Source organism: Notamacropus eugenii, chromosome 6 (genome assembly GCF_028372415.1).
Source record: "Notamacropus eugenii isolate mMacEug1 chromosome 6, mMacEug1.pri_v2, whole genome shotgun sequence".
NCBI classification, from domain to species: domain Eukaryota; kingdom Metazoa; phylum Chordata; class Mammalia; order Diprotodontia; family Macropodidae; genus Notamacropus; species Notamacropus eugenii.
Window position 1 is genome coordinate 147,745,280 of NC_092877.1, and position 25,728 is coordinate 147,771,007.

Genomic DNA, 25,728 nt, shown 5'->3' on the forward strand with positions numbered 1-25,728 from the left:
CCATGACTGTGCCAAAAGGTAGCTTTTAGTTGAAGCAATATGTTTTTTCCATTACTTTAAAGCATCTATTATGTTTCACTTTATGTTTTAACAAATGCCCAGCTAGGTGCTAGAGATACAAAGATAAAGGACATTTAGTCTCTGTCCTCAAGGAGTTTACTTTAAGTAGAAATTGAAAAGTGTACCAGGCATTGTATAAAAACTCCTTATTCTTTGTTATATTGAACAAATTATTTTAATGATTTTTATTAAAAGTAGAAAATTTTAAAATATTTGAAAAGGTTGTTATTACAAAATGTGCAGATATTCTTATTTCAAAGGTTTCCCTTTCCACTAAGAGATGCTGAGGAGAACGGTGGAGAAGATAAGATCCACAGGCATTCATTAATTACCTACTGTGTGCTGGGTGCTGTGCTGGGGATTCCGAGGAAGGAACAAAAGATTGGTACTTTCAAGATTACCTGGTCTGTGAAGCAGAGGAAGGATGGGCTTGCCACCACAGGGTCACTTGCGGGGAAAACGGTTGTGAGCTGCTGCAGTCCGGAGTGAGCAGTTGGAAGTGGGGGAGGGAACATTGCCCAGTGTCATTTGTGCCTTATAATGGAAGGAAACGAGTGTTGGGAACCTATTGAGAAGCCCTTACTGTAAGTCCTGTCTCCTTTTAGCTTCAGTTCTGTTTCCATGGCAACTGCTGGCCTGAGAGCCTTTCAATGAATAGTTTTACAGGAGCTGAAAATCATTGATATTCTGTGTCTTCCTCCAGTAGATTGTAGTAGCCAACCCCTCACTGTAGGGCTGCTGGAGTTGACGAGGAACAAAGCCAGAAATTTATGCTAATTTCATTGTGAAAGGAGGGTAAGGCAAGGGAACTTGGGCTCAGGCACTGTATTTACAGAGCTCTTTGTTTTCCAAGGTTTGCTTGAGCTCCAATCCTAGGTGTAGGCACTTAGGTGAGTTTTATGAAGGGACTTTCCCATCAAGGAGTAGCTGTTAGTCTATCTATCTGTCTGTCTCTTAAAGAACGCAATAATATTGTGAGGAAACCCTCAAACATAGCAGGAAAAATTGAGAGAAATTCAATCATCCTTTCTCACAAGAGCCTATCTCTCTTGAAATTTGGCTCTAGTAACGTTATTGTGTGAGATTTAGGATTTTTTAGTCCCTCTTTTGTAAAATCATTGAAACAGGTATCAGAATAGCTTTTCTATGGAAAAATTGAAAGTCTTTCCTTTTTTCTCCATAGGACCATAAGCAGCTAATCTTCCAAGAAGCCCACTGTGTCCTTAATTTTGTTATGTTGAATTAAAATATCCCCTTTTCTATTGAAGTGATTGTCTTAAATATTTTCTTCTTTTGAATCTCTGAATTTTTTTCCCTCATTGCTAACCTCCTTAATGAATCAGACAAAAAGCAGTATAACAGGCAGTATTGCAGAATAATCCTAAAGTTGAGAAGGACTTTGAGGTTATCTCATCTAATCCCTACCTGAACATGACAGGGGCTTTGAGGCAAAATGCTGTTTTACCTGCTACCACGATTTTTTTCTTCAGTTTTCCTTGGTAGAAAGATGATAGTGAAGGAGGAGTCTAGAGGGATTGCTTTTTTTTTTTTTTTAAGTAAGGCATTGCAGCGTTTAAAAATGCACAGAAGAGAACAGAACAAAGGTCATTAAGAAACAGAAGCAGGACAGCTTTGGAGATAATATTAAATTTATTTCATGCTTTCAGAGCAAGTCGTTCATAGTACACATCTGCATACCTTCTTTCTGTTTTGCTTTGTATCATATGGAAGTGCTCATCTTCTGGGTTTTAAGTTTAGAATTTTTAAAGAATAAAATGCAGCCTTTCCAATATTTTGTAATTTATAATAAAATATTATAAAAAATGATTTTAAGTATGACAAAAGAAGATTTCTTTTATTTTTAAAGTATAGTCAATGAACATTTATTAAGCATTCTACCCGGTGCTAAGGTCTGGGGACACAAATGGGAAAGAAAGATAGGACTTGACCTCGAGGACCTAGCAGTCTGATGGGGAAAGATAGTACACAAAAGGAAGCTAAAAAGGAGAAGGTGGGGAAGGTACTAGAAGCTGGGGTCTTGGTGAAGAAGGCAGAGAAGACCTCAAGTAATGTAGCCAGGTGTGGAGACATCTGAGCTGAGCTTTCTACTGAAATGGATATCTGGAATTCATGGCCCCATCCATCGTCCAATCAGAAAAGCAGAGGGTGGTGATGGGGTAGAGTACAAGGGCAGATGAGATCTTTCAGGATAATGAGGTTATCCCAATGATGAGTTTCCTAGGGCATGTTGGAAAAGTCAGTATAAAAGATTGACTGATTATTTTTTATTGATAATTCTTTTCTTTTTCTGATGATCGCTACTAATGAAGGCATTCAATTACAGCAGGAAATGTTTCTGGAGTGATCTTGTTCTGTATATGTGTGTGTGTATGTGTTCTTCAGACAATAGCCAGCTCCTAACTGTATCCCAGTCAGTTTTCTGTGAACAATGTATGTTGTGTGTATGTATGTCTGTGTATATATGTGTATGTGTTAGCAAGATGAAATAGTTAATTAGATATGAATCTAAGAAAATGATTTGGAAAAGATGACATATTCCATATGACAGAGAGCTATTTATCTATCATTCAGATTTTTTTTTTTGGAGAAAATTCTTTCTTGAGAGAGTGAATCTTTTGATGGATCGAAGTTCTGATCCTTGTTCTGTTTAAAGGAATTGGTGGGTCATTACGCAGGTGACAGTATTATTGGTTGTGGCTCAGTATTGTCTGATTTGAATTTTTTATCAGCTCTCTGGGCAATCCAGTAAAAAGTAGGATTGAATGAACTCATTTAGAGTCTTTTAATCCAGCCTGTCTCTTCTAGCAGAAATGAATTTAGACCTCAATTGCAAATTAAAAGACAACTAAATATTTTTCCCTCCCATGGTTTTATTGGCTCATTTCATAAACTACTTTCCTTATAATGCCCCAAATGGTAAATATAAATTATGTACCTTCACCTTAATAGTCTTTGTGCACTTAAATTTAAGAAGTAGCTTTTAGTAGAAATTCCTAAACTTTGGATCATTGAATTGTTGAGGTTAACTAAGTCATTCACAATTGATCATGAGTGTATAAAGTTCTCCAGATTCTGCTCATTTCTTTTTGCATCAGTTCATATAAGTCTTTCCAGATTTTTCAGAAAGCATCCTGCTTGTCAATTCTTATCGCATTCACAGCCATATACCACAACTTGTTCAGCTATACCCCGAGTAATGGACATCTCCTCAATTCCCATTTCCATTTGTCACCACAAAAATTGCTGCTATAAATATTTTTGTACATATAGATCCTTTGCCTTTTTCTTTTTAAATCTCTTTGGGATACAGACTTACTACTGGTAATGCTGGGTCAGAGGGTATACAAAATTTTGCAATTCTTTTGGCATAGTTCCTAATTGCTCTGCAGAATGAATGGTTGAATCAGTTCACAATTCTATCAACAGTGCATTTGTGTCTCCATTTTTCCACAACCCCTCCAATACTGGTCATTTTCCCTTTCTCTCATATTAGCCAACATAATAGGTAAGAGATGATGCCTCAGAGTTGTAATTTGCATTTCTCTAATCATTAGTGATTTAGAATTTTTTTTGATATGACTATAGAAAGCTTTGATTTCTTTGAAAATTGCCTATCCATACCCTTTGGCCATTTATCAGTTGAGGAATGACTTGTTTTCTTGTCAGTTTGACTCAGTTCTCTATATATTTGACAAATGAGGACTTTGTCAAAGAAACTTGCTGTTCTCTGTTTTTCTGCTTTCCTTCTAATCTTGACTGCATTTATTTTGTTTGTGCAAAACTTTTATATTCCACAATGTTATCTCTTATTTGGTCAGAAAGTGTTCCTTTATCCATAGCTCTTATAGGTAAAGTATTCCATACTCCCTTAATTTGCCTAGGATATCATTCTTTATGTCTAAATCATGCATTCATCTTGACCTTATCTTGGTATATGCTCTGAGATGTGGGACTATACCTACTTTCTATCAAACAGCTTTTCAGTTTTCCCAGCAATTTTTTTATTTTATTTTATTTTTTCTGTTTTTAAAAATTTTTTTTTATTTTATTATTTTCAGTGTTCTACCATCACTTCCATATAACTTAGATTTTTCCCTCTCCTTCCCCCGAGACAGCATACAATTTTATATAGGTTCTATACATGCATTCTTATTAAATACATATTCACCTTAGTCATGTTGCATAGAATTAACATGAGTAGGAGAAATCATAAAACAAACCAAAACGTTCTACAAAAGAAAATGATCTGCTACATTCTGCAATCAAATTCCATAGTTCTTTCTCTGGATGTGGAAGGCGTTTGCCTTACAAGACCGTTGGGAATTTTTTAAGTCCTTGTATTGCAATGAAGTTCTAAGTCTACCGGAAAAAATTCTCGCACACTGTGGTTGTTGCTGTGTACAAAGTTCTGGTTCTGCTCCTTTCACTCAGCATCAGATCGTATAAGTCTTTCCAGGCCTCTCTGAAGTCTTCCTGTTCATCATTTCTTACAGCACAATAGTATTCCATTACATTCATATCCCATAACTTGTTCAGCCGTTCCCCAATTGATGGGCATCACCTCGATTTCCAGTTCTTGGCCATCACAAAGTGTTGCTATAAATATTTTTGTACATGTGGGACCCTTTCCCATTTTCATGATCTCTTTGGGATACAGTCCTAGAAGCGATATTGCTGGGTCAAAGGGTATGCACATTTTTGTAGCCCTTTGGGCTCTCTAGAACATCTGGATCAGCTCACAGTTCCACCAACAATGAATTAGTATTCCAACTCTCCCACAACTTCTCCAACATTTATCATCTTCTTCTTTCATCCTGTTAGCCAATCTAATAGGTGTGATGTGATACCTCAGAGTTGTTTTGATTTGCATCTCTCTAATCAATAGTGATTTAGAGCATTTTTTCATATGACTATAGATAGTTTCCTCTGAAAACAGCCTGTTCATATCCTTTGATCATTTGTCAATTGGGGAATGATTTCTGTTCTTGTACATTTGACACAGTTCTCTATATATTTTAGAAATGAGGCCTTTATCACAGACACTAGTTGCAAAAATTCTTTCCCAATTTTCTGCTTTCCTTCTAATCTTGGTTGCATTGGGTTTGTTTGTGCAAAAAACTTTCAATTTAATGTAATCAAAATGATCCATTTTGGATTTCAGAATGTTTTCTATGTCTTGTTAGTCAAAAATTCTTCCCTTCTCCATAAATCTGACAAATACACTATTCCTTGCTACACTAATTTGTTTAGAGCATCAATCTTTATACCTAGATCGTGTACCCATTTGGATTCTATTCTTGTGTACGCTGTCAGGCAGTGGTCTATACCTAGTTTCTGCCATACTGTTATCCAGTTTTCCCAGCAATTTTTGACAAATAGTGAGTTCTTGTTCCTAAAGTTTGCCTCTTTGAGCTTATCAAATACTATATTACTATGAATTGTTGTGTATTGTATACCTAATCTATTCCACTGATTCATCACTTAAGCCACTACCAGATTATTTTGATGACTACTGCTTTGTAATACAGTTTAAGATCTGGTACTGCTAAGCCACCTTCTTTCACATATTTTTTCATTAATTTACTTCATATTCTTGACCTTTTGTTCTTCTAGAATGAATTATTATGTTTTTTGGCTCTATAAAGTAATTTTTTTGGTAATTTCATATGGCACTGAATAAGTAAATTAATTTAGGTAGATTGTCATTTTAATTATATTGGCTCAGCCTACCCTTGAGCAATTGATTTTTCTCCACTTGTTTAGCTCTGAGGTGGTTCCTCATCATGAGTCCTTTGTAGTTGTCTTGGATCATTGACTTGTTCAGAGTAGCCAACTCTTTCACAGTTGATCATCCTTACAGTATTGCTGCATTAACTTCTGAGTAACCAATTCTTAATAAGTTCCTTTTTAGTAAAAGGGTATGAGGAATCAGAGTTGCAAATGGTGATAGTGGCTAAGGTTCTAATGATTCTTTCCCTAGATTTCTTTTCCAAATATGTATCATTGTAAGCATGTGCATGGACAGACATGTACAACCCATTCAGTTTTACCATGAAAATATCTAGGGAAATTTTGCAGTAAAATTGCTGTATCAATGTCTTTTAATTACTTATTTGGAAATGAAGATTCATGTACTTCTTAAGTGGCTTTGAAAGAAAGAGAAGTGAGTGTCATAGCAATTCTTGAATGGTATTTAATCATAGCCTGGCATTTATTATGATAATAATAACAAATATGATGATGATGATGATAAATAGCTAGCTTTTATATAGTACGTTGAGGTTTTTTACAAATATTTTTACTTAGTTCACATACCAACAACAAGTGGTAGGTACTTTTGTTTTCCCCCTTTTACAGATGAAGAAACCGAGGCAGGCATGAGTTAGGTCACTCAGCTAAAAAGTGTCCAAGACCAGATTGGAACTCTGGTCAGCTTGACTCTAGTTCCAGTGCTCTATCCATACCACAGCCTAGCTGCTCTCCATATGTAATCTGTGTATAGGGCATTCTGTTAAATTGGATTTGATCAATGAAATTACAGTTGGTACCTATTTACTTTGATCTAATTAATTTGTCTGTTGAAAAATTACTCTCTTTAAATGGTGCTCCTTCTTCTATTGAAAGGTTTAGATATGTTCCATAAAAATAGCATTGCTTAATTGCATGTGGCTAGATTACATCTTACGTTTTGTTTAGCCAGAGGGTAGAACTTTGTTGTCTGTTTCATTTTTGAGACTCATAGCATTCTGTTTTGGAGGGTTTTTTGCATGTAAAAAATTGCTGAGAAAGCTTTTGAAAAGTTTCTTTTAATGTAAATTTTTTTTTCACTTGAAATGAGTTGTAAGTTAAATCTTTGACAGGGATGAAAACTGTACTAGCAAAAAATTTTTTTCTTAAAAATACAACAAAAAAAAATCAAACCCTAACCTTCCTTAGGCATAGTTACAATAAGCTTCCCATTATAATATTTTTTCCTGCTGAAGCACTTTTCACTGTATAAGGAAACCTTCCTTATCTTAGATTCTGAATCCTTCTTGTATTCATTTCTTAGTCTTTTTTTTTAAAAGAACAAATAGATTACCTAAACATTACTTTAAGATTACACTGTTGTTAACAATAATAGTGACAAAATAGGACTGCCTCAAAGTGCTCATATGCTTGAGACAGAAAAATGGCTGAACTTTATTACCTGGAATAAGAAGACGTACTATCTTCACAATGGAATTCCCAGTTTCCCTTCTTCATTTGTTTAAGGTTTTCCTCTGGTACTATTAACAATACTTAATGAGATCCTAACAGTGCTTTCCATTTGAATCAGTAGAAAGAGCAATTAAAAGTTGAAATGTTCGGAGGGGCGTGGTCTTACAAGTTCTACGTGTGCTTTCTGAGGGACTCTGTTTTCAGAGCCTCCCTCATTTACTGCAAGTATTGGAAGTTTGGAAAAAGACAAAGATTGTTTTAACTAAATGGCAAGTGTCTTTATGAGGTCTGATAACAGTTAATAATGAATAATTGCTTTCATAATCACCCTGAGTGAGCTCAGAAGGACCTGATTTCAAATGTGGCCCCTGCAGCTTCCTCTCACTGACCCAGAGAGAGTCTCTTAAAACTATCTGAAACGATTTCCTCATTTTTAAAATGAGAATAGTAATAATAAATAAGGCTTTTAGCACCTGCCCCACTGGAGTGTATGAGGTTCAAATGCAGAAGCATAATATGGAAATATAGAGTATTTGTAACATGGAATAAAATGTAGAAGACAATATGGAAACCACTTTGCAAACTTCTACCTCCCAATGTTCTCATGAGGATGAAGAAAATGATATTAAAGGTAAAATATTTGTAAAGCATTTTGCAAGCCTTAAAGCATTATATAAATGCTAGTATTAGTATCATCATTTTATGGTTAAAAAAAACCTCAATAGTTCTAAGCTTTTCCCTTATTTGTTAATTTTCTAAGACATTTTTCTTTTCTCTGAAACATTCCAAACTTCCTACAGGAAGCATTTCATTTGGGGACAAGTAGAAAGTAATATAGGACAATTAGGTGGCACAGTGGATAGAGTTCTGGGCTTAGAGTCAGGAAGATTCCTCTTCCTGAGTTCAAATCCGGCCTCAGACACTTAGCAGCTGTGTGACTTCAGGCAAGTCACTTAATCCTGTTTGCCTCCCTTTCCTTAAAATGAGCCGGAGAAGAAAATGGCAAACCACTCTAGTACTTTTGCTCAAAAAAAAAGAACCCAAATGAGGTCATGAAGAGTTGGTCATGACCGATAAGTGACTGAATGGAAAAAAATAGAATATAGATATATTACATATTTACTTACATGTTAATATATTATAAATATTATATATATATATATATGAATGTTTCTTCATGTGGATCATTTATTCTTCTGAATTCTCTTAACTTTTGTTCAGTTTCTTAAACTTCATGATGGAGAGAAATAGTTCCTCCCTTTCCTTCCCCTTCACACTAAAAATAGTACATGGTAAAGAGTGAATACATTGAATGAAAACTCTTAAAATGATAAACATGTGCCACCATTAGGAACGAGAAAAGCAGTCATTACCTCTCTAATTCTGAACTCCATTATAGATATCTTGTAAATATCATTGAAACGATAAATTACCAAGTGTACTTTCACTGTACTGTGTAATGTTTGGTGAAAATTCCCTTCAAATAAATAAACATTACTTAACAGAGGATATTTTGAAACTTGTATAACTGTGGAACACTCAGCTCTGCTTTGTGTAGGCTAAAGAGTGATCCATGGTACCAGTTTTGACTTGGTAACCTCCACCATGCTTCAAGTGGGTTTATCTGGTTAATGTCAGCATTATTCATCTAGCTATTGTTAATATTATCCCTGTGTTGTTTTAATTCTTAAGTCATTTTGATTAATGAAAAGCCAAGCCTTGATTTCAGATGTGCTGTATATATACATGTATATATATCTATATCTTGGATAAAGATTGATGTTTATAAACAGGAACACATTAGCAAATGAATGAAGGTCTTGTTTGTGTTACATTTAACGAGATTTTTATCTTAATTCCAATCCAGAGCCTTGCTTTAGTACTGTCACTTAAAAAGTATTTAGGATCATGGGATCATAGATTTAAAGCTGGAAAGAATATTAGAGTCCAGCTGCCTCATTTTTACTGCAGAAACAGCTGAGGCCAGAGAATTGAAATGATTTGCCCAGTCACACAGGTAGGAAGTGCCGAAGGATTCAAGTCTTTTCCTCCTCTGATTCCAAATCCAACACTCTTTCCATGGCATCCTTAGAGGTACCTTCTTCTATGAAATACCAGAATGTGCAATCCCATTTGAAAAACTCAGGTAGAATCATAATAATTGCTGGTATCTATAGAGGGCTTTAAATTATTCTGCACTTCAAAACTCTGTCAGATAGTTACTACCAATGCATTCCCTATTTTATAGATTGAGAATTAAAGTTCAGAAAAGTTAAATGATTCACCCTGACAGTAAATTGGAAACTGGATTTGAACTCATAATTTTCTGACTCCATGTCAGGCACACATGCCTCTTGGTCATTAATGTATCTTATCATGATGTAACAATCTGAGAAAACAATAATTAAATACGTGCTTTTGGTTTGCTATCAAAGGACTGTAATTAACCTTCTAGTGCTCACTCATGATCTTTATAATGCCTACAGTTGTTTGCCCTGTGTGTCTTGAATGTATGTGCATACAAGCGTCACGCTAAAGACCACCATCTAATAACATCTTCAACAAACAGTTATGGAATTCCATGTGTGAAGATTTTTGGAATCTTGGTGGTCGGATCCGATCATTGCTTGGTTTTAAGATAGATACTTTTCTGCAATTGAAGTCTTGAGTTAATCAAAGTGTTGGAATGCCACGCAAGTTGTGCATTACAGAATTGGATAGTACTCATTCAGCAACTTTTATGTGCTGACACTTCAGGCAAAAGATTTTCCTCAAAGCAGAATTAAAGTATAAACAGACCCCTTTCTGCAAACTTGCTAATAATTTTTCCATGATGTGGACCTTAGCCATTGGTGAATCCTTAGCTCTAACATAAAACTCACTGACATACGCCACCTGGTGCTCCTTTCGTAGAACGTATTCAAGTTACAGATTAAAGAAACAGAGCAGTGACTGCGTCTAAAATGTTCTGTGTGCTTTCATTGTGTGACGATGGACTTGGAATTATAAACCAGTGGTGATGGAGAAGAAAAAACTGCTTCAATTTCATTCCTTGTTTACTCTTTGTTTATATAATGAAACCTGTACTTACCATCTGCCATCATGCAATCTTTTAACTGCCCTCTCAGCTGCAAATATATGTAATATTTGATGAGTTTCTGCAAATAACGTTTTCGTTTTCTCTAAGCTTTCAAAAACACTATAGGGGCTGGATTCTTTCTTCTCTCCTTTCCAGAAGTAATGCTCTGATTGGAGATGGTGCTACCATCTTAGGCAGTGCCAGAAGCCCCTTATGCTACCCTAGAGATGGGATGCAATGAGAGACCACCACCCACCAGACAGCAAATGATGGTTAATCCATCCTGTTGTCTTTTTATTTTTTTTCATTACCAAGACTGATTTCCATGCTGCCATATCCATTACCGCATGTGTTTTCATTGAACTACTTAGCACTTTGGTGCCTCGCCAAAGCTGGGGTATTCCAGATCTCAGCTTCTGCAATCAGCATTATTGTTAGTGATTATTTAATGCTGTACTGGAACATTTAAAGCTAAAAGCTATCCAGAACATGCACCTGAGATGGGCTACTGGCTAGGAGTAAATGACTGGAAGACCCAATCCCTTTTATAGAGGAGAATGAGGTTGCCATTAAAAAGACTTCCTAACCAAAGAAGTCTCTTTAGGAGAAGGTGCCAACTTGGAAAATATCTCTTTAGGCCAATATTTTGCTGCCTCTGAATGCTAACATTCAAAAGAGGCCTTCAAAATGATTTGCACATTTTATGTGAGTGAGTCAACTTAGGCTAGTGGTATGTTTCTTGTCAGATCTACTCAGCTAGTATTTATATAGCACCTACTATGTGTAATGGCATTGTCCTTAGTGCTTTACAAATATTATCTCATTTGATCTTTACAACAACCCTTTGAGGTAGATAGGTGCTATTATTATCCCCATTTTGCTCATGAGGAAACTGAGACAGATGGAGGTTAAGTGACTTGCCCAGGGTCATACAGTAAGTGTCACACAGCTAGGAAGAAGATTCCAGGCTTGGTGCTTTGTGCGCCATGGCACCAGCTAGCTGCCTTAAGTAATGGGGATACGAGCCTCTGTTCCCCAAGAGCTTCCATTCTGCTAGCTGGGGACAGTATGTACAAAGAATATATGCCTAATAATATTAAGAAATAAACGTTAATGGGCAGGGGGATCAGGAAAGAACTTGCCCAGGAAGAAGTGGCTTTTAATCTATGGTTTCCTAGTAATTTATGCATGACATTTTGAGAAATTTATCAATAGCCTAATATTTTATATTTTGCTGAGCTGAGATAATGGGGTGCATGCTTGTTTTCTATCAGCATCTCACTCTTCTGGAGGCAGGTAGCTAGTCCAGTGGACAGAGCACTGGACTTGGAGTCAGGAAGATCTGAGTTCAAATCTTATCTCAGACACAACTTGAATGACCCTGGGCAAGGCATTTAACAGATGGATGTCTGCCTCAGTTTCCTCATCTGTTAAAAGAAGATAACTGCACCTATCTCTCAGAATTATTGTGAGGATCACATGAGATAATGATTGCATAGCACCAGGCCTAGTGCCTGGCCCATAGCACTTATGATGCATTTATTATTTTAAATCTAAGCTGCTCTTATTGTTATCTTTAAAATAGAGGGGTGGTGATGTGGAAATCTATAAAAATAGTATCTACCTAGCAGGGTTGTCATTAGGCACAGATAAGATAACATGGTAAAGAGCTTTGCAAACCTGTAAAGTCCTATATAAGCACAAGCTATTATTACCATCCCCCCGCCTGCTTTGAAGGGGTAGGAAGAGATCTGTAAGACAAAACAAATTAAGGAAAAGAACATCAGACTTAACATCTAAAGACCTTGGCTCAAGTTCCAGCTCTGATGCTGTGTGACCCTAGGCAAACTATTTAGCCTCTCTGAGTCTTAAAAGGCTAACTGTTGAACCACCTCAGTCAGAATGTTGTTTTGACCATAAAGCACCACAGAACCGTGAACTCTTAATGGCACACAGTATTTGAGTCAAACCTGATAGCGCACTTGAAGACTGCAGTTTACTGTTTAGCTCTTTCTTCACTGAAGAGAAGCGTGCCACCTGCTGCCTTCTTGGTGTAAGCCAAACTCAGAAATTCATACTACTGGTGGTGGGTGAAATCATTAAAAGACAGATTAGGCACTTGGTACCCAAGGCACGAAGCGCTAAATAGAATGGTTATAAAAGTGTGAGCCACCTTTTTGCTGTGCTGTAGTCCCCAGATTTATAACATGCTCTCAGCCAGGCATAATCAGGAGCTTAATCATTTATTCCAGGGTAAATATCAACTAATTTAGTACCATATGAAATATTTCCCTACAATAAATTAAAAAAAAAAGAAATTAAAGACCTAGTTAGATAATTAAAAGAACAGTGTCATTCATGCAGTGTGTAAATGCATTAAAAAGTGATGTGATTTTTATGTTTGTTGTGAAAGGTTGAATCAAATCCTATTTGATCCGATCAAATCCTGTACTTTTTGAACTATCAGAACTGAAAATCCAGGTAGAAATGAAAAGGAGAAAGGAAAGCCCTGGGTAAAAATTGATTTGTTTCCAAAATTTCCATGTGGAAAAAAATATTAGATTTCCAATCAATATTTTAATAGTTCCATCTGAGGCAAAAATTGAACAGAAGGAAAATATTGTGCTAAATTTGAGAAACTGAACAAAGCTTTCTTTCACTGCCCACTGCCATGAAAGCCCGTTTCTTTACCACTGTTATTCTCCCGGTGATACTATGTGGTCACAATCATGGAGCATTGTGTTACTGAAAGAATCAAAAATATAAGTAATCCTGGGGAAATGCTGGGTGCAACCAGACTGCAGAGATGCCTGGAGTATGAGAAGCCCCTTAAAAGTCATCACTAGGGATAGTATCCCTCATCACCTATCAGTCATACCAAAACTCCCCTAGTGCAGGCTTTAATCTACTCTCAACTTGACTATTATGGTAGCCTCAATTAGGTCTTCCTTCATTCCTTCTTTCCCATTTCCAATCCACCTTTTATATATAGCTGTCAAAATTGATAGCCATGACATGCAGGTCTGACTATGTTCCTTTCCTGCTCAAGAATTTTCAGTGGCTACCTATTTGTTGCCTTTAGGATAAAATAAACATTTGTCTTGAGGATAACCTGTACACACCTTCCCTATCTGGAGTCAACCTATCTTTCCAGGTAGATTGCAAATGGCATCCCCTCACACGCACTCCATGCTTCAGCTAAATTGGTCTTACTACTGTTCTTTATACATGACATTCAAATTCTCACTTCCATGTCTTTTCACAGGGTGTCCCCCATGCCTAGAATGCTCTCCTTCCCTTTCCCCCTTCATTTCCTGGAACCCTTAACTTCATCAAAGCTCAGTTCAAGGACAATCTCTTTGAAGAGGTTTTCCTTTATCTCCTCAGTTAGTAAGGTTCCTCCCCCCAGACCATATCATTCTGTTTCACATATATCTTTTATTTACTTATCTATGGAAATGTTAAATCTCCTCACCAATTTGAGGAACTGTTTCACTTTTGTGCCAAGTATAAAGTCGAACATAGCTCATTTATGGAATGATAGTTGGTCCTGTGCACCTGGTAGTACAGTGGATAAGAGCTCTTCATCTGGAAGGAATCAGGAAGACCTGAGTTCAGATCTGCCCTCAGATACTATACTAGCTTGTTTAACTCTGGGCAAGTCCCTAAATCTCTGTCTCCATTTCCTCAAACTCTAAAACAGGGATAATAAAAGCACGTGATGCCTCACCAAATCTCAGCAGTATGATGCAGTAGAAAGAATGCTGAAGCTTAGAGTCAGTCACAGCACTGGAATTAAAATTCTAGCTCTGACACTTAATATTGGTTGATCTTGGGTAAACTACTCTGACCTTTTGGGGTCTCAGTTTCCCCCATCTGTAAAATGAGGGACTTGGACTGAATGACTTTCAATACCCCATCCTGCTCCATTGATTTCCCCTTGCCCTCTCCCCCCAAACTCCAAACCCAAAAGCATTATCAAAAATAATAGAACTTTTGCTCTAAGAAACCCTAAAAAGAACAGTTAGCACATCCGTCATCAAACCAAATTAAGAAAGTAGTGGAGAGCAGTATAGGAAAGTATATGAGGTTCTAATGTTACATTTTCTGTGTAAAATACTGAGATTTCTGCACTATTTCTCAACCTTCTGTGCTACTTTTGTAAGTTTCTGCTTCCCCCCTTACTTTCCATATTGTTTTCACTAAAAGGTGTTTATATTTTTGTTTGTGGTGGTACTTTTTCAGGTTACTTGCCTCCAAGACTTTTTTGGTGATGATGACGTTTTTATTGCCTGTGGACCTGAAAAATTCCGTTATGCCCAAGATGACTTTGTCTTGGATCACAGTGGTAAGGATCTGAATCTGAGTCCTCTTACCCACTACACTTTCTTTTTCACTGCAATGCTATTTTTAGAGTTATTTGTTCAGTTTATTCTATTCTATACCAGCACACTTTGAGGGAATTTCACAAAAGGAGCAGACATATATATATATGATAGCATATATAGGACAATGAGTCTTTATTATGGTGTGTTTTCACTCACATAAGGGAATGCTCAAGACTTGAAACTGAATCCCTAAATGATGTTATTAGTAATTATTATTGTTAATAGAAGAATTATAATGACAATGAGCATTCATATAAGACTTGAAGGTTTGCAAAGTACTTTCCAAATATTATCTAATTTTATCTTTACAAAAGGGTTGGCAGGGAGATGTTACTGTTTTCTTCTTTTTACAGATGAGGGATTTTAACCACACAAAGGTTCTGACTGGTTAGTTTCTCATCTGTGATGTCACAGGCAGGGAGATGCAAGAGATTTGTTAAGAGAGAGACAAAAGAACAAGAAACAGATGGGAAATGAAAGCTTGGAGGGCATAGAAACTTCCAGAAAAGCCAGAAAGAGGTGGCTTATCCAAAAGCAGTTTGCCTTCAGTGAGTACTGACTGTCAAGAGAGGGAGCCCTTTCCTCTCCCCATCACAATTAAGAGATCTCTTTGGATTATCACAGTATTTTTTAAGGAGTCTATGATAACTGCAAAAAGTGATTTGAAGGGGATAGTCCTTTTAAACTTATGTCAAAATAAATAGAATTATAATTTCATCAAGTTGTTGAAAGTTTCCATTTTCTCGTACTTTGCCTTTACATTACATATAGTCACTTGGCTTCACAATCCTTTGCCCGTGAGTTTTGTTCATCATAACATTTCATTCCTCCTGTATATGTCACTGGAGGCATCCTAGTTTATTGGAAAGAATTAGAAAACAGAGAACCTCTTCCTCAATAGTCATGTGAGCTTGCCAAATTATTTAACCTGAGATAATATTATCCTTAATTTACAGGTAGGGAAACTGAGGCAAAGAGAGGTTAAAGTGACATAACTAATAAATATTTCAATCAGAATTTGAACCCAGGCTTTTTCTGACTCCAAAATCTAGTACGTTTTCCGTTACGCTACAGTCACTCTCAGAATTCCAGACTGTTTCCCTTCCCCAGTCCCCCAAAGTAAGATGATACTGTTAGATTAAGCTAAAGGTAGGGATTCGTCAACATTTTAGTTGGGCTAAAGAATTTATTTCCTGTTGAAGGGTAGAACCAGGTGAAACATTAGACAAAATCTTTCTGCCTCCTTCCATTTCACTTTTTCCATGCCTGGGATTAATTTTTTTTTTAATATGTAATAGGTCAGGAAAAAATACATTACCTCTTAACTTAGCAGCACCAGCCCAATGGAAGATAAATTCAAGTATGATTTGTGGTTCTAACGTTGCTAGTCTTGTGATACTTGCTTTATTTTATTAATGTTGCTTAACAATAATAAGGAAATGTCAAGCTAGGTTTCCAACACAGTAAATTTCCACTGTCCATGATTTGCTTTGGGTCTAGTTCTGAAACCAGATATATTTAAAATTCCATCTGTTCCTCACTAGAGTGCCGTGTCTTGAAGTCATCATATTCTCGTTCCCATGGTACAGCTAAGCAGCCTGGATCCAAAAGTCCTGGGCCTTCACGTCGCAGCAAATCACCTGCCTCAGGTACTAATGAAAAAGGAGTGGGTGTTCAGAACATTGGATGTTCGTTGGGTATTTTTTTTCCTGCTTTTACAGGGAGGATATCCTTGCCTTGAAGTGAGGTTCAACTTTGTGAGTGAAAAGTTCCTAAGAAAATAGTATTCATGCATTTTGTTCATGTGAATTTGACAGGTCCTCATATCACACTTTTGGAAAATAAAAGAAAGGATTTGAAGCTGAAGAAATTCACATTGAAGGTTCATGTTCTACATTTGGAATTTGCAGTGATGGTCATAGGATTTTTGTAACTATTCATTCATCACACTGAAAACCTCTTGGGGTTTCCCTTTGAGTTTTTACAAGTGCATCTCTATGTAACAGATGTGGAAGTACCCAAAATTTACTGATAAAAATTGCCCCAGAATAAACCTTTACTCATAGTGAACAAATGATGATCACCACCAAGGCTAGCATCTTTTTTGTGAAAAGTCATGTGTGTTAGCCGGAGCTGTGAATTTCTCTTCTCAGGTAGATGCTAATTTTTATTCAGATATTCTGTAAGTATAGCATTCATCACAGAGCAGTGTCTTCTCCTGGTCTTAGCATAGCAAGGATTTTTGAAGCGTATACTATCCCTCAGTGTGGTCAGTTTTATAAAAGACCCATCTGTTTACCCCTAAAGTATTAGCTTGCTAAATTTCTATTGGTTTTCTCCACATCAGCTTCTTTAGTAGTCATGTTATAGTTGAGAAAAGTCATGCTTATAAGGCCATTCCTGCTTTTTATTTTTTAGTAAAGACAACCAAACAAGCCTCAGCTATATTTCTTTCAGGCCTGGAGCCTTCTCTCTAGGTTGACATTCATTTTATGGCTGCCTCATTTTTAGCTCCTGCCACTGAAAAACCATTCAAAAATTAAATCCACATTAAGACCAACATAACTGACTTTGATGTGGAGTTTCATTTTCAGTTATTTGGGAGAACTAATTTGAAAGTCTGCATGGGTTACTGATTGAAGTGAAGAAATCTTGAAAAACAATCAAAAGCACATGATGGCAAGACAAGAAAAGACACAAATTATTGTCACCATTTTCTTGGTGGTATCCCCAGAACCTGTCTTGATCCTCAGAGTTGAGATTTAACTTGAAGTTATGATTCCCACTCTTCTCCCCCTTCTTTCTCCCTTACCTCCCATGGTCTCCTCCCTCCCCCTCTCTTTGGTTGTTCTAGCTATCTGTCTTTATGCATGTTTAGATCTATTGAATAACTATTCTCCTTAATGTTTCCTCCTTCGTTTGTACTGAATGTGTACAGTAAAGAGGGGTGGCCTCTACTCCACTGCTCATTCTACAGCTAAATCCCCAGGTGAGCCATTGTCACTAGGGCTGTGATGCTGCTGCTTCTACCGCCGCCACCGCCGCTGTTCCATGCTCTTTTTCTCCATTTCCATGAATGCATCCGAGCTTGTTCCAGGGGACATCAGTCTGTCTGCACAGTGCAAAATACAGCTAGGATTTGGGGTGCCTAGAGCTTTTCCGTGTGTGTGTGTGTATGTGTGTGTGTGTGTGTGTGTGTTTGTGTGTGTGTGTGTACGTGTGTCTGCGTGCATGCTACTTCCAGTAAAAAGTGAGTTAGACTAGTACAGCTAACCTACCCCATGGGGCTTCTGATAATAATAAAATTTTTGAATGACAAATTCTGCCCCTTTCCTCTACCCCCTCCCCCATTCAGATGGTAAGAAATATGATACCCATTATACATGCACACACACAAATACATACATAGATGTACATACACACATATTACATACATATATATACATACACGCACACACATTCTCTTTTAAAGCACCTGGGAAGTGATCAATAAAACTATTTAAATAAAATTTGCTTGCCATTTGCAATAGAATCTTATAGCATATACTTAGTTTTGTTTTAAGTGCCATAGCACCTGAAAACACATGTACATTTAAGGAAATGACAGAAAACAGTTAAACTTAAGATCTGAGATTCTCTCTTTTTTTTTTTTTTTTAAGTTTTCTAAAATAGAATTGAGAAAGTATTTGTGCAGACTGGGGCAGTCTCAGAACCACAAAAGCAGGGAGAAGCCTCTGTTATCTGAATCTGTGAGAGTGTTTGCAAACCTGAATGGCCTTTTTCTTTTTAACTGGAAGCATGATTCATGGTGTGTTTGTCCTTTAAATCAACCATCCCAAGATGCAGTCCACATAAGTCAGAAGAAGTTGGATTATAAATAACAAAAACCTTCTGAAATAACGCAAGGTCTGGAGGTACTCAACATTTCAGTCTGGTTTCAAAACTTGGACTGAGGTCAATAGAATAGATAAGATAGTTTGCCCATAACATAAACTACTGTAGAATTTTAAATCGCACTCAGCATATGCTGGATCTTCTTTATTTAAAAGTTCCTCTAATGCCTACTCAGCACATCAGTTTCTTGGTAAGTCAAAATCTAAGTTTATATGATAGGGATTTGAATGTAGTTTTATTACATTTGAATAATTTCCCTCCTTTTTACTTGGATATTTTATAGCTTTAAAAAAGAAAAGATGGGGCACGTGGCCTGAGAGAGACGTTATGCCGGGATATGACTTGTTTCTAGTAAATGCTAGAAGTCACTGTAGGAAGGGAGGGAGGGAACAAGCACTTGTTAAGTTCCTACTGTCTGCCAGGCACTTTGGATCCTTATTTGATCCTCACAGCAACTCTGGGAAGGAGATGCTCTTGTTATCTCAGTTTTATGGTTAAAAAAAGTGAAGCAAATAGAAGTTAAGTAACTTTCCCAGAGTCACACAGATAGTAAGTTTCTGAGAATAGATTTAAATTCAGGTCTTCCTGACTCCAGATCCAATGCTCTGCCCACTGTGTCACCTAGCTGCCTGTATTCTTGTATTCTGAAAGATGATCTGCCTTCGCCATAGAGAAATTGTAATATGTGTGCTTCCAAAGCAAGTACTGGGAAAGAGATGCTGGCTTTGGAGTCGAGGAGATCTGAGTTCAAATGCTACTTCTGATACTTTTAATTGTATGATTCTAGGCAAGTATCTTGACTTTTAGGTGCCTCAGGCAACTAACTCAGACTTAGTTACTAAAGCAGATAAATTAAATTGTAGCAATTAAGGTAGGTAAATAAATTGTGTGATTTGGTCTCCATAAGTAGAAGGAAAAATCATAGGTCATTCTCTAACTTACATACATTATGTACCCAACAGGCGGCATTAACATTCCCTTTCATAAAGAATCCATAACAGTCATGGAATAATTGGAATTTCAGAAAGCAATAGTTATCGTGAAACTGTAGCAAAATGGAATAAGATTTTAATCTAGATCAAAAATATTGCTGTGAGTGAGAACTGTCTAGGTTTTTAATCTCCTAAATAGAGATCTACCACCCTCTCACCCCTTCAAAAAAACCTTTGCAATTAGTGGCTAACAAGCATCTAAAATTTACAGTCGAGATAAATGAAGATGGATAAACACCAACAGAACTTGCTTTGGGAAACATTAGATTTGTTTTCTTTAGGTTGCAACAATTGGATTTAGGAAATCTTATGTTTTACCAAGGAAAAAAAATAAGCCTAATTCTTTGAGAATGGAGAAATGCGGAAATGTTCTCCAAGGAGAAGAAATATAAGCTTTTAACTCTATTTTCTGTCAATAAACATTTACCAATGCCAGCATAGTACCAAGCTACACAGAGAACGTGTTGTATGTTAGTTTAGATAGTAACTATTATTACAGTGTCCAGTAACCTGGTAATGTAGTAGGTATGACTTAGTGATCTTTTCCAAAAGAAAATTATTTTGGGGAAGAAGGGACTTAAGAATTTATGAAGCCCTACTATGTGTCAGACACTGGGCTAAGCATGTCACAATTACCTCACTTGATCCCTACAACAATCCTGGAGGTAGGTGCTGCTTTATTATTATCCTCATTTTGCAGTTGGGGAAACTGAGGGAAACAGAGGTTAAAGGCTTTGCTCAGGATCAGGGTAGCTAGTAAGTGTCTGAGGTTAGCTTTGAACTTGCTTCTTCCTGACTTTAGCCTCAGTGATCTATCTATTCCAAGCCTGCTTCTCTACATTTTTTGAGGACTGCCCGAAATCCTTTGGACCACAGATTGTGCAGACCCGATCTCTTCCATCACCTGCTGCCTTGGGAATTAGAAAGAGTGCTGGGTTTAGAGTCAGGAGACCTGAGTTTGAATCCCAGTTCAGTTACTTATTCCCTGTGTGACCTTGGGTATAATGAGGCCTTGGTGTTTCCTCATATGAAAATGAGAGGATTGAATTAGGGGAAATCTCTTAGTCTTCTTCTAGCTTTGTCTGTGATTCTATGATTTAGTAACAATTATCAGTAAAATCAAGGCAGTTAGTGGTACAGTGGATAGAGCATCAGGTTGGAATCAGGAAGGTTCATCTTCCTGAGTTCAAATCTGGCCTCAGACATTTACTAGCTCTGTGACCCTGGACAAGTCACTTAACCCTGTTTACCTCAGTTTCATCATCTGTAAAGTGAGCTGGAGAAGGAAATGGCAAAGTGTTCTAGTATCTTTGCCCAGGAAACTCCAAATGGAGTCAGGAAATAATGGACGTGAGTGAAACAACAGAACAAAAACATCACGAGCTATGAGTTTTATTAGAAAAATGCTTAGGCGTGGTTTCAATATTAGGTTATTAAGATTTATAAAGTATTTGGGGAAAATAGGACCTAGAAAATTTTTTTTAAATTAGAAATAACTGCTTGGAGAAAATAGTAGGGCCCAGTGATCACTGATTTACTTCTACTTTCTGACATCCTTCCAAAGTTACCTACCGAGACAATTCATTTTGTGAACATATGTCATTGAAAACTCACCAAATATTGTTGAGCATATGCAGGGGAAGTGGCATCTACCCTCAAGAATTTTCCCCCCATATAATACCTATTTCATATGAATTTCTGCCACCAGACCAAAATTTTTCAAAGGAAACTTCTTAGACATTTTTCTTTTATAACTAGAATCATCTGGTCTCAGAGAAATAACCAGACCAGTTTTGTGTACTCTGCTAGTGTCAGATATACTTATGCTCATGCTTGCTAGAAGAATGGGCAAAAGCAATGAAGTTGTTTTTTGTTATTAGATAATGCTACTAATTTTCATTTAAATTTGCCAGCATATTTTAGCACAAAAATATCAATCCTCATGAGGTTCCCAACACTTCCAAATGTGGCCTCAATCAGATTAAAATATAATTGGGAAATATTTTTTAAAAAATTCAGCAAGATAATATTACATTTTAAAATTAAGTCAATATGCAATCCATAGAGATCCTTATGTACAGCTGAGTGGCCCCTATTTCCGATTTGAGTTTGACATCACTGATACAGTAGAAAGCATCGAGTTGATGTTCCATACCCCAGGAATTGTTTATTAAGCCATAGATAAGTTTTGAGCTGCATTGGTTCATGGAGTTCCCATGCTAGAAACTTACAACAAATGCAAAATGATAAGTTCTTAGTATCTCTGTAATTTAGTTAGCTATTAGATAATTTTTAAAAAAGCAAAACAGTTATTTTGGACTTTAAAAATTACTAGTGTTTTTGTAATTAAGAAAACGAATGATTAGTACCATATGATTCCTGAAAGTAAAAGAAATAAAAAGAGCAAGATTGAAGTCTCTCAAGACCAACTTTTAAAATGTGGATATTAGTGTTTAAATGTGATTCACCTAACCACAAGCAATTCTTCATTAAAAACAGCAAGTTGTTGCCTCTTCAATAGAAGGGTGCCAATGTGCAGTTAGGAGGTGAAATTTCAATGCTACAGTTAAGCTCCTAACACTTATTAATGTTACTTAAACATTTAAAAGCATGATTGAGATCAGTCAGTGGTTGTGCTTCCAGAATGAGACAAATAGAATTTGGATGGCGATTGTGTCATTCTTTATGTTATCTGCCATCACTTCTGCAAGAGAAGATTTAAGATTATTAGGAGACCCTAGGTAGAGTATTAGGAAACTGTCAGAGGCAGCCATGGATACTTCACTAAGGTCATAGCTATCTAAACCTCAGTGACAGATAGTAGAATGAGCTTTCTGCTATGGTGAAGAAAAAGCACCGAGGAATAAGCAAAATAAGGAAAATAAAAGGATGGGTGAACAAAATTAGAAAAGGGGGGAACCCTGAATTATGCATGTGGAAGTTGGTTTACCACTATCCACTACTTTTATGTGATTATAGTAGAGCAAGATCTTGGGGTTATGGTGAATGATATGCTGAAAAGAAATTTGTGCTCTTGAGGAAAGCAGGGATGTGTTGTGATAAAAAGTAGCCCCCAGAACTTTCCTATAGGAGTTAATCACTGGGGATTCACCATTTAGAACAGATTTGGATGGAAGTGCTAAAAAATAAAAACCCCCTTTTTTAAGTCACGAGACTATAGAACCTAAGACGGGGAAAAATGGTGGGAATTAGCAAGAACTCATTCAGAGGGGTCGAGGCACGGCTTCAGTAGTTTTCATACTGATATTCATTAAAACAAAGATAGCCAGATGTTTTCCTTTCCACCAAAGATAGAAAAGACTAATCTTAATTGTAAGGGAAGGGATTTGAGTTTTGCTCAAGTCAAGCCAATGAGCCATATCAAGCCATTAATATGAGTCAAGTATTATACTGAGAGCTGGGGTGTAAAGAGGCAGAAATACAGTTCCTGCCCTGAACATGCTTATAACCTAATGGGGAAAATGACATGCAAACAATTACATATGAATAAGATATAGATGGGATAAGTTATAGATAATCTCAGAGGGAAGGCACCAGCTTTAAGAGGGACTGAAAAAGGAAAGAAAATATTTTTAGTTACAAATTCTACCCTTTTCCTCCTTGATTGATTGAAATGGTAAAAAATGTGATGCTCATTATACATATGAAGCTATACAAAACAAATTTCCACATTAGCCATGTTCCAGAAAAACAAGAAAAATAAAGGAAGAAAAGAATGCTGCTATTTACATTCTGATTCTCTATCTGGAAGTGGATAGCATTTGGGAAAGGCTTCTTACAGAAGATGAGACTGTAGCTGAGACTTGAAGGAAACCAGGAAAGCCAAGAGATAGAGACAAGGGAGAATATTCCAGGCGGAGGGAACAGCCAGGGAAAATGAAGAGTGGGGAAGAGAGTGTTGTGTGAGGAACCAGGATACTGGTGTTAGAGTAGGTAGCAGAGAGTGAGGTGTAAGAGTGGAAAGGTGGGAAAGGGCAGGTCATGCAAGGCTTTAAAAGGCAAACAAAAGATTTAATATTTGATCCTGGGGGTAATTGAGAGCCATTAGTTTATTGAATAAACTTTGAATTGACCTGGTCAGCTCTGCCCTTCATGGCCTTCCGAAGGGTGGTCCCAGTGCCAGAGGAGAGGACTGAGTGGGTACTAGAGGTATTGTGAAGGTAGAAACAGCAGGCATTGGAAACAAATTGGTTATAGTTGTCAGAGACTACATAATAGAGGACTGCAAAGCTGAGTGACTGAGGGGATGGTGGTACCCTTGTCAGTAGTAGGGAATAGGTGTAAGAACTTCCTGATTATTGCAGGTTGGTGAATGCTAAAGTGCCATTGACTGTGGAACATTCCTTCCCATATTTCAATCCTTCTATGAATATGGGATCTGATTCATGCAGGTGTTTCCTCCAACAGTGCAGATAACTCATCCATGCCCTCTCATCTGTGTATTTCCATACATCCTCAGTGAAGTGCTGAGGTCCTTCCTGTAATTTTCTTGACACAGCATACAGATCAGTGGAGTATCAGTGGATCAGAGGGCTGATCTGGCTGTCTAGGCAGGCATCCCCTTCCTTCCTCACTACTCCACATATATTCCTCCAGGACTTTCCTGCTCACTTAAGGAGGAAAATGCCTTTTCTTCTCTGCACCCCACCATAGAGGCACAACATTCCCTTGACTTTCCTGCTAAAACTAGCTCATAATTTCTTTTTCCAGAGGCCTCCAGAAAAATGCATCTAAGTCTAGCTTTCCTTAGAGACAGACGGATGGACTAGATTAGAGGTGTCAAACTTGTGGTTGGGTACTGAAGCCAGAACTAGATTAAAATGTAATTGCAAAATGCTTAACAAGATTAATAAAAATGCAGTAGTGCCTAGATAATATCATTTTGTGGTTTTTTAGTCAGTATGCAGCTACAGGGATCCATGACTGTTTGATTTCGATACTCCCAAACTAGATAATACCCTAGTAAATTGTTAGTTTCTAAGATTCTTTGATCTCTGTACCTATTTTTCTCATTTAGATGTCAAGATCATTGAAACTAGTTTTGTAGTAGGTTGATCCTATCCCTTTCATATTTTACTAATTCAACAAAACTGAGTTACCAGCTCTGCTATATTATAAGGTACATATCAGATTATTACCTTCAGTGCTGTTTTGAGCCTGCTTTGAGCTTTGGTGTTAAGTAGCAGCGCATGTACATAATTAATATTTTAGAAGAACTTGATGGTTTTGTATTCTAATGACCTTTCTCTCTTTGTTTTCTTGCTTTACTGTTGTGTGATCAGTTAATGGAACTCCCAGCAGTCAGCTTTCCACTCCCAAATCAACAAAATCCTCCAGTTCTTCTCCAACCAGTCCAGGAAGCTTCAGAGGACTCAAGGTATGGAGGTGACTTTGTTATTAACTTTGATTATTATTAATTTTTAATAACATAATTTAAATTTTTAAAATTTTAATATTTTAATTTTTTCCCAGTAACATCTAAAAGCAATTTTTGAACTTCATTTTTTACAATTTTGAGTTCGAAATTCTCTCCTATCCTTCCTCCTTTCTGCCACCATTGAGAAGGCAAGAAATTTGAAAAAGTTTCTACATGGTGACATATTCTAACATAGGATCCGTGTGTAGGAAAATAGAATATATGAATAAACAGTTGGATTCATTTCAACAGATGTTTATTAAGGATACAAAGCTGAAAACCAGCCCTGACTTCATGGAGTTTACACTTAAGCCGGGATGATGATAGGTTTTTACAAATAAACAAAATACAAATAAAAATGAAAAAAGGGCACAGAAAAGAATTAAATAGAGAAACTAGAGAGAATGGGGTCTCTCTTTGGAGTATCCTGGAAGGTGGTCTCAGTGAGTGGATGATACATCATCTGGGTCTGAAAAGAAAAAAAAAAGGATTTCCATAGGTAAGGAGAGGGGTTTGTTCTAGATATGGGAGATTGAATAAAATAAGGGAGTAAAAGAGGGGAAAAGGTCAGAAAATGACTGGTAGTCCAGTGTGAGAAGTGTGTGTGTGTGTGTGTGTGTGTGTGTGTGTGTGTGTGTGTGTGTGTGTGTGTGTGTG

At 36.9% G+C, this 25,728-nt stretch overlaps 1 protein-coding gene across 6 annotated transcripts in view; it reads left to right on the plus strand.

Moving 5' to 3' along the window:
- Window positions 1-25,728, plus strand: part of DCLK2 (doublecortin like kinase 2) — a 203,666-nt gene that overhangs the window by 115,117 nt on the left and 62,821 nt on the right. For 3 of the 6 annotated variants that reach the window (XR_011969725.1, XM_072621226.1, XM_072621228.1), the window contains exons 3-6: window positions 14,606-14,708; window positions 16,293-16,397; window positions 17,687-17,737; window positions 24,938-25,032. Coding sequence is in view for 4 of the 6 variants with exons in the window: in XM_072621226.1 (XP_072477327.1) it covers window positions 14,606-14,708; window positions 16,293-16,397; window positions 17,687-17,737; window positions 24,938-25,032 (354 nt within the window). In the remaining 2 variants the exon portion in view is untranslated. The remainder of the gene's footprint in view (window positions 1-14,605; window positions 14,709-16,292; window positions 16,398-17,686; window positions 17,738-24,937; window positions 25,033-25,728) is intronic. The other 3 variants (XR_011969726.1, XM_072621227.1, XM_072621229.1) reach the window with 1 other exon arrangement.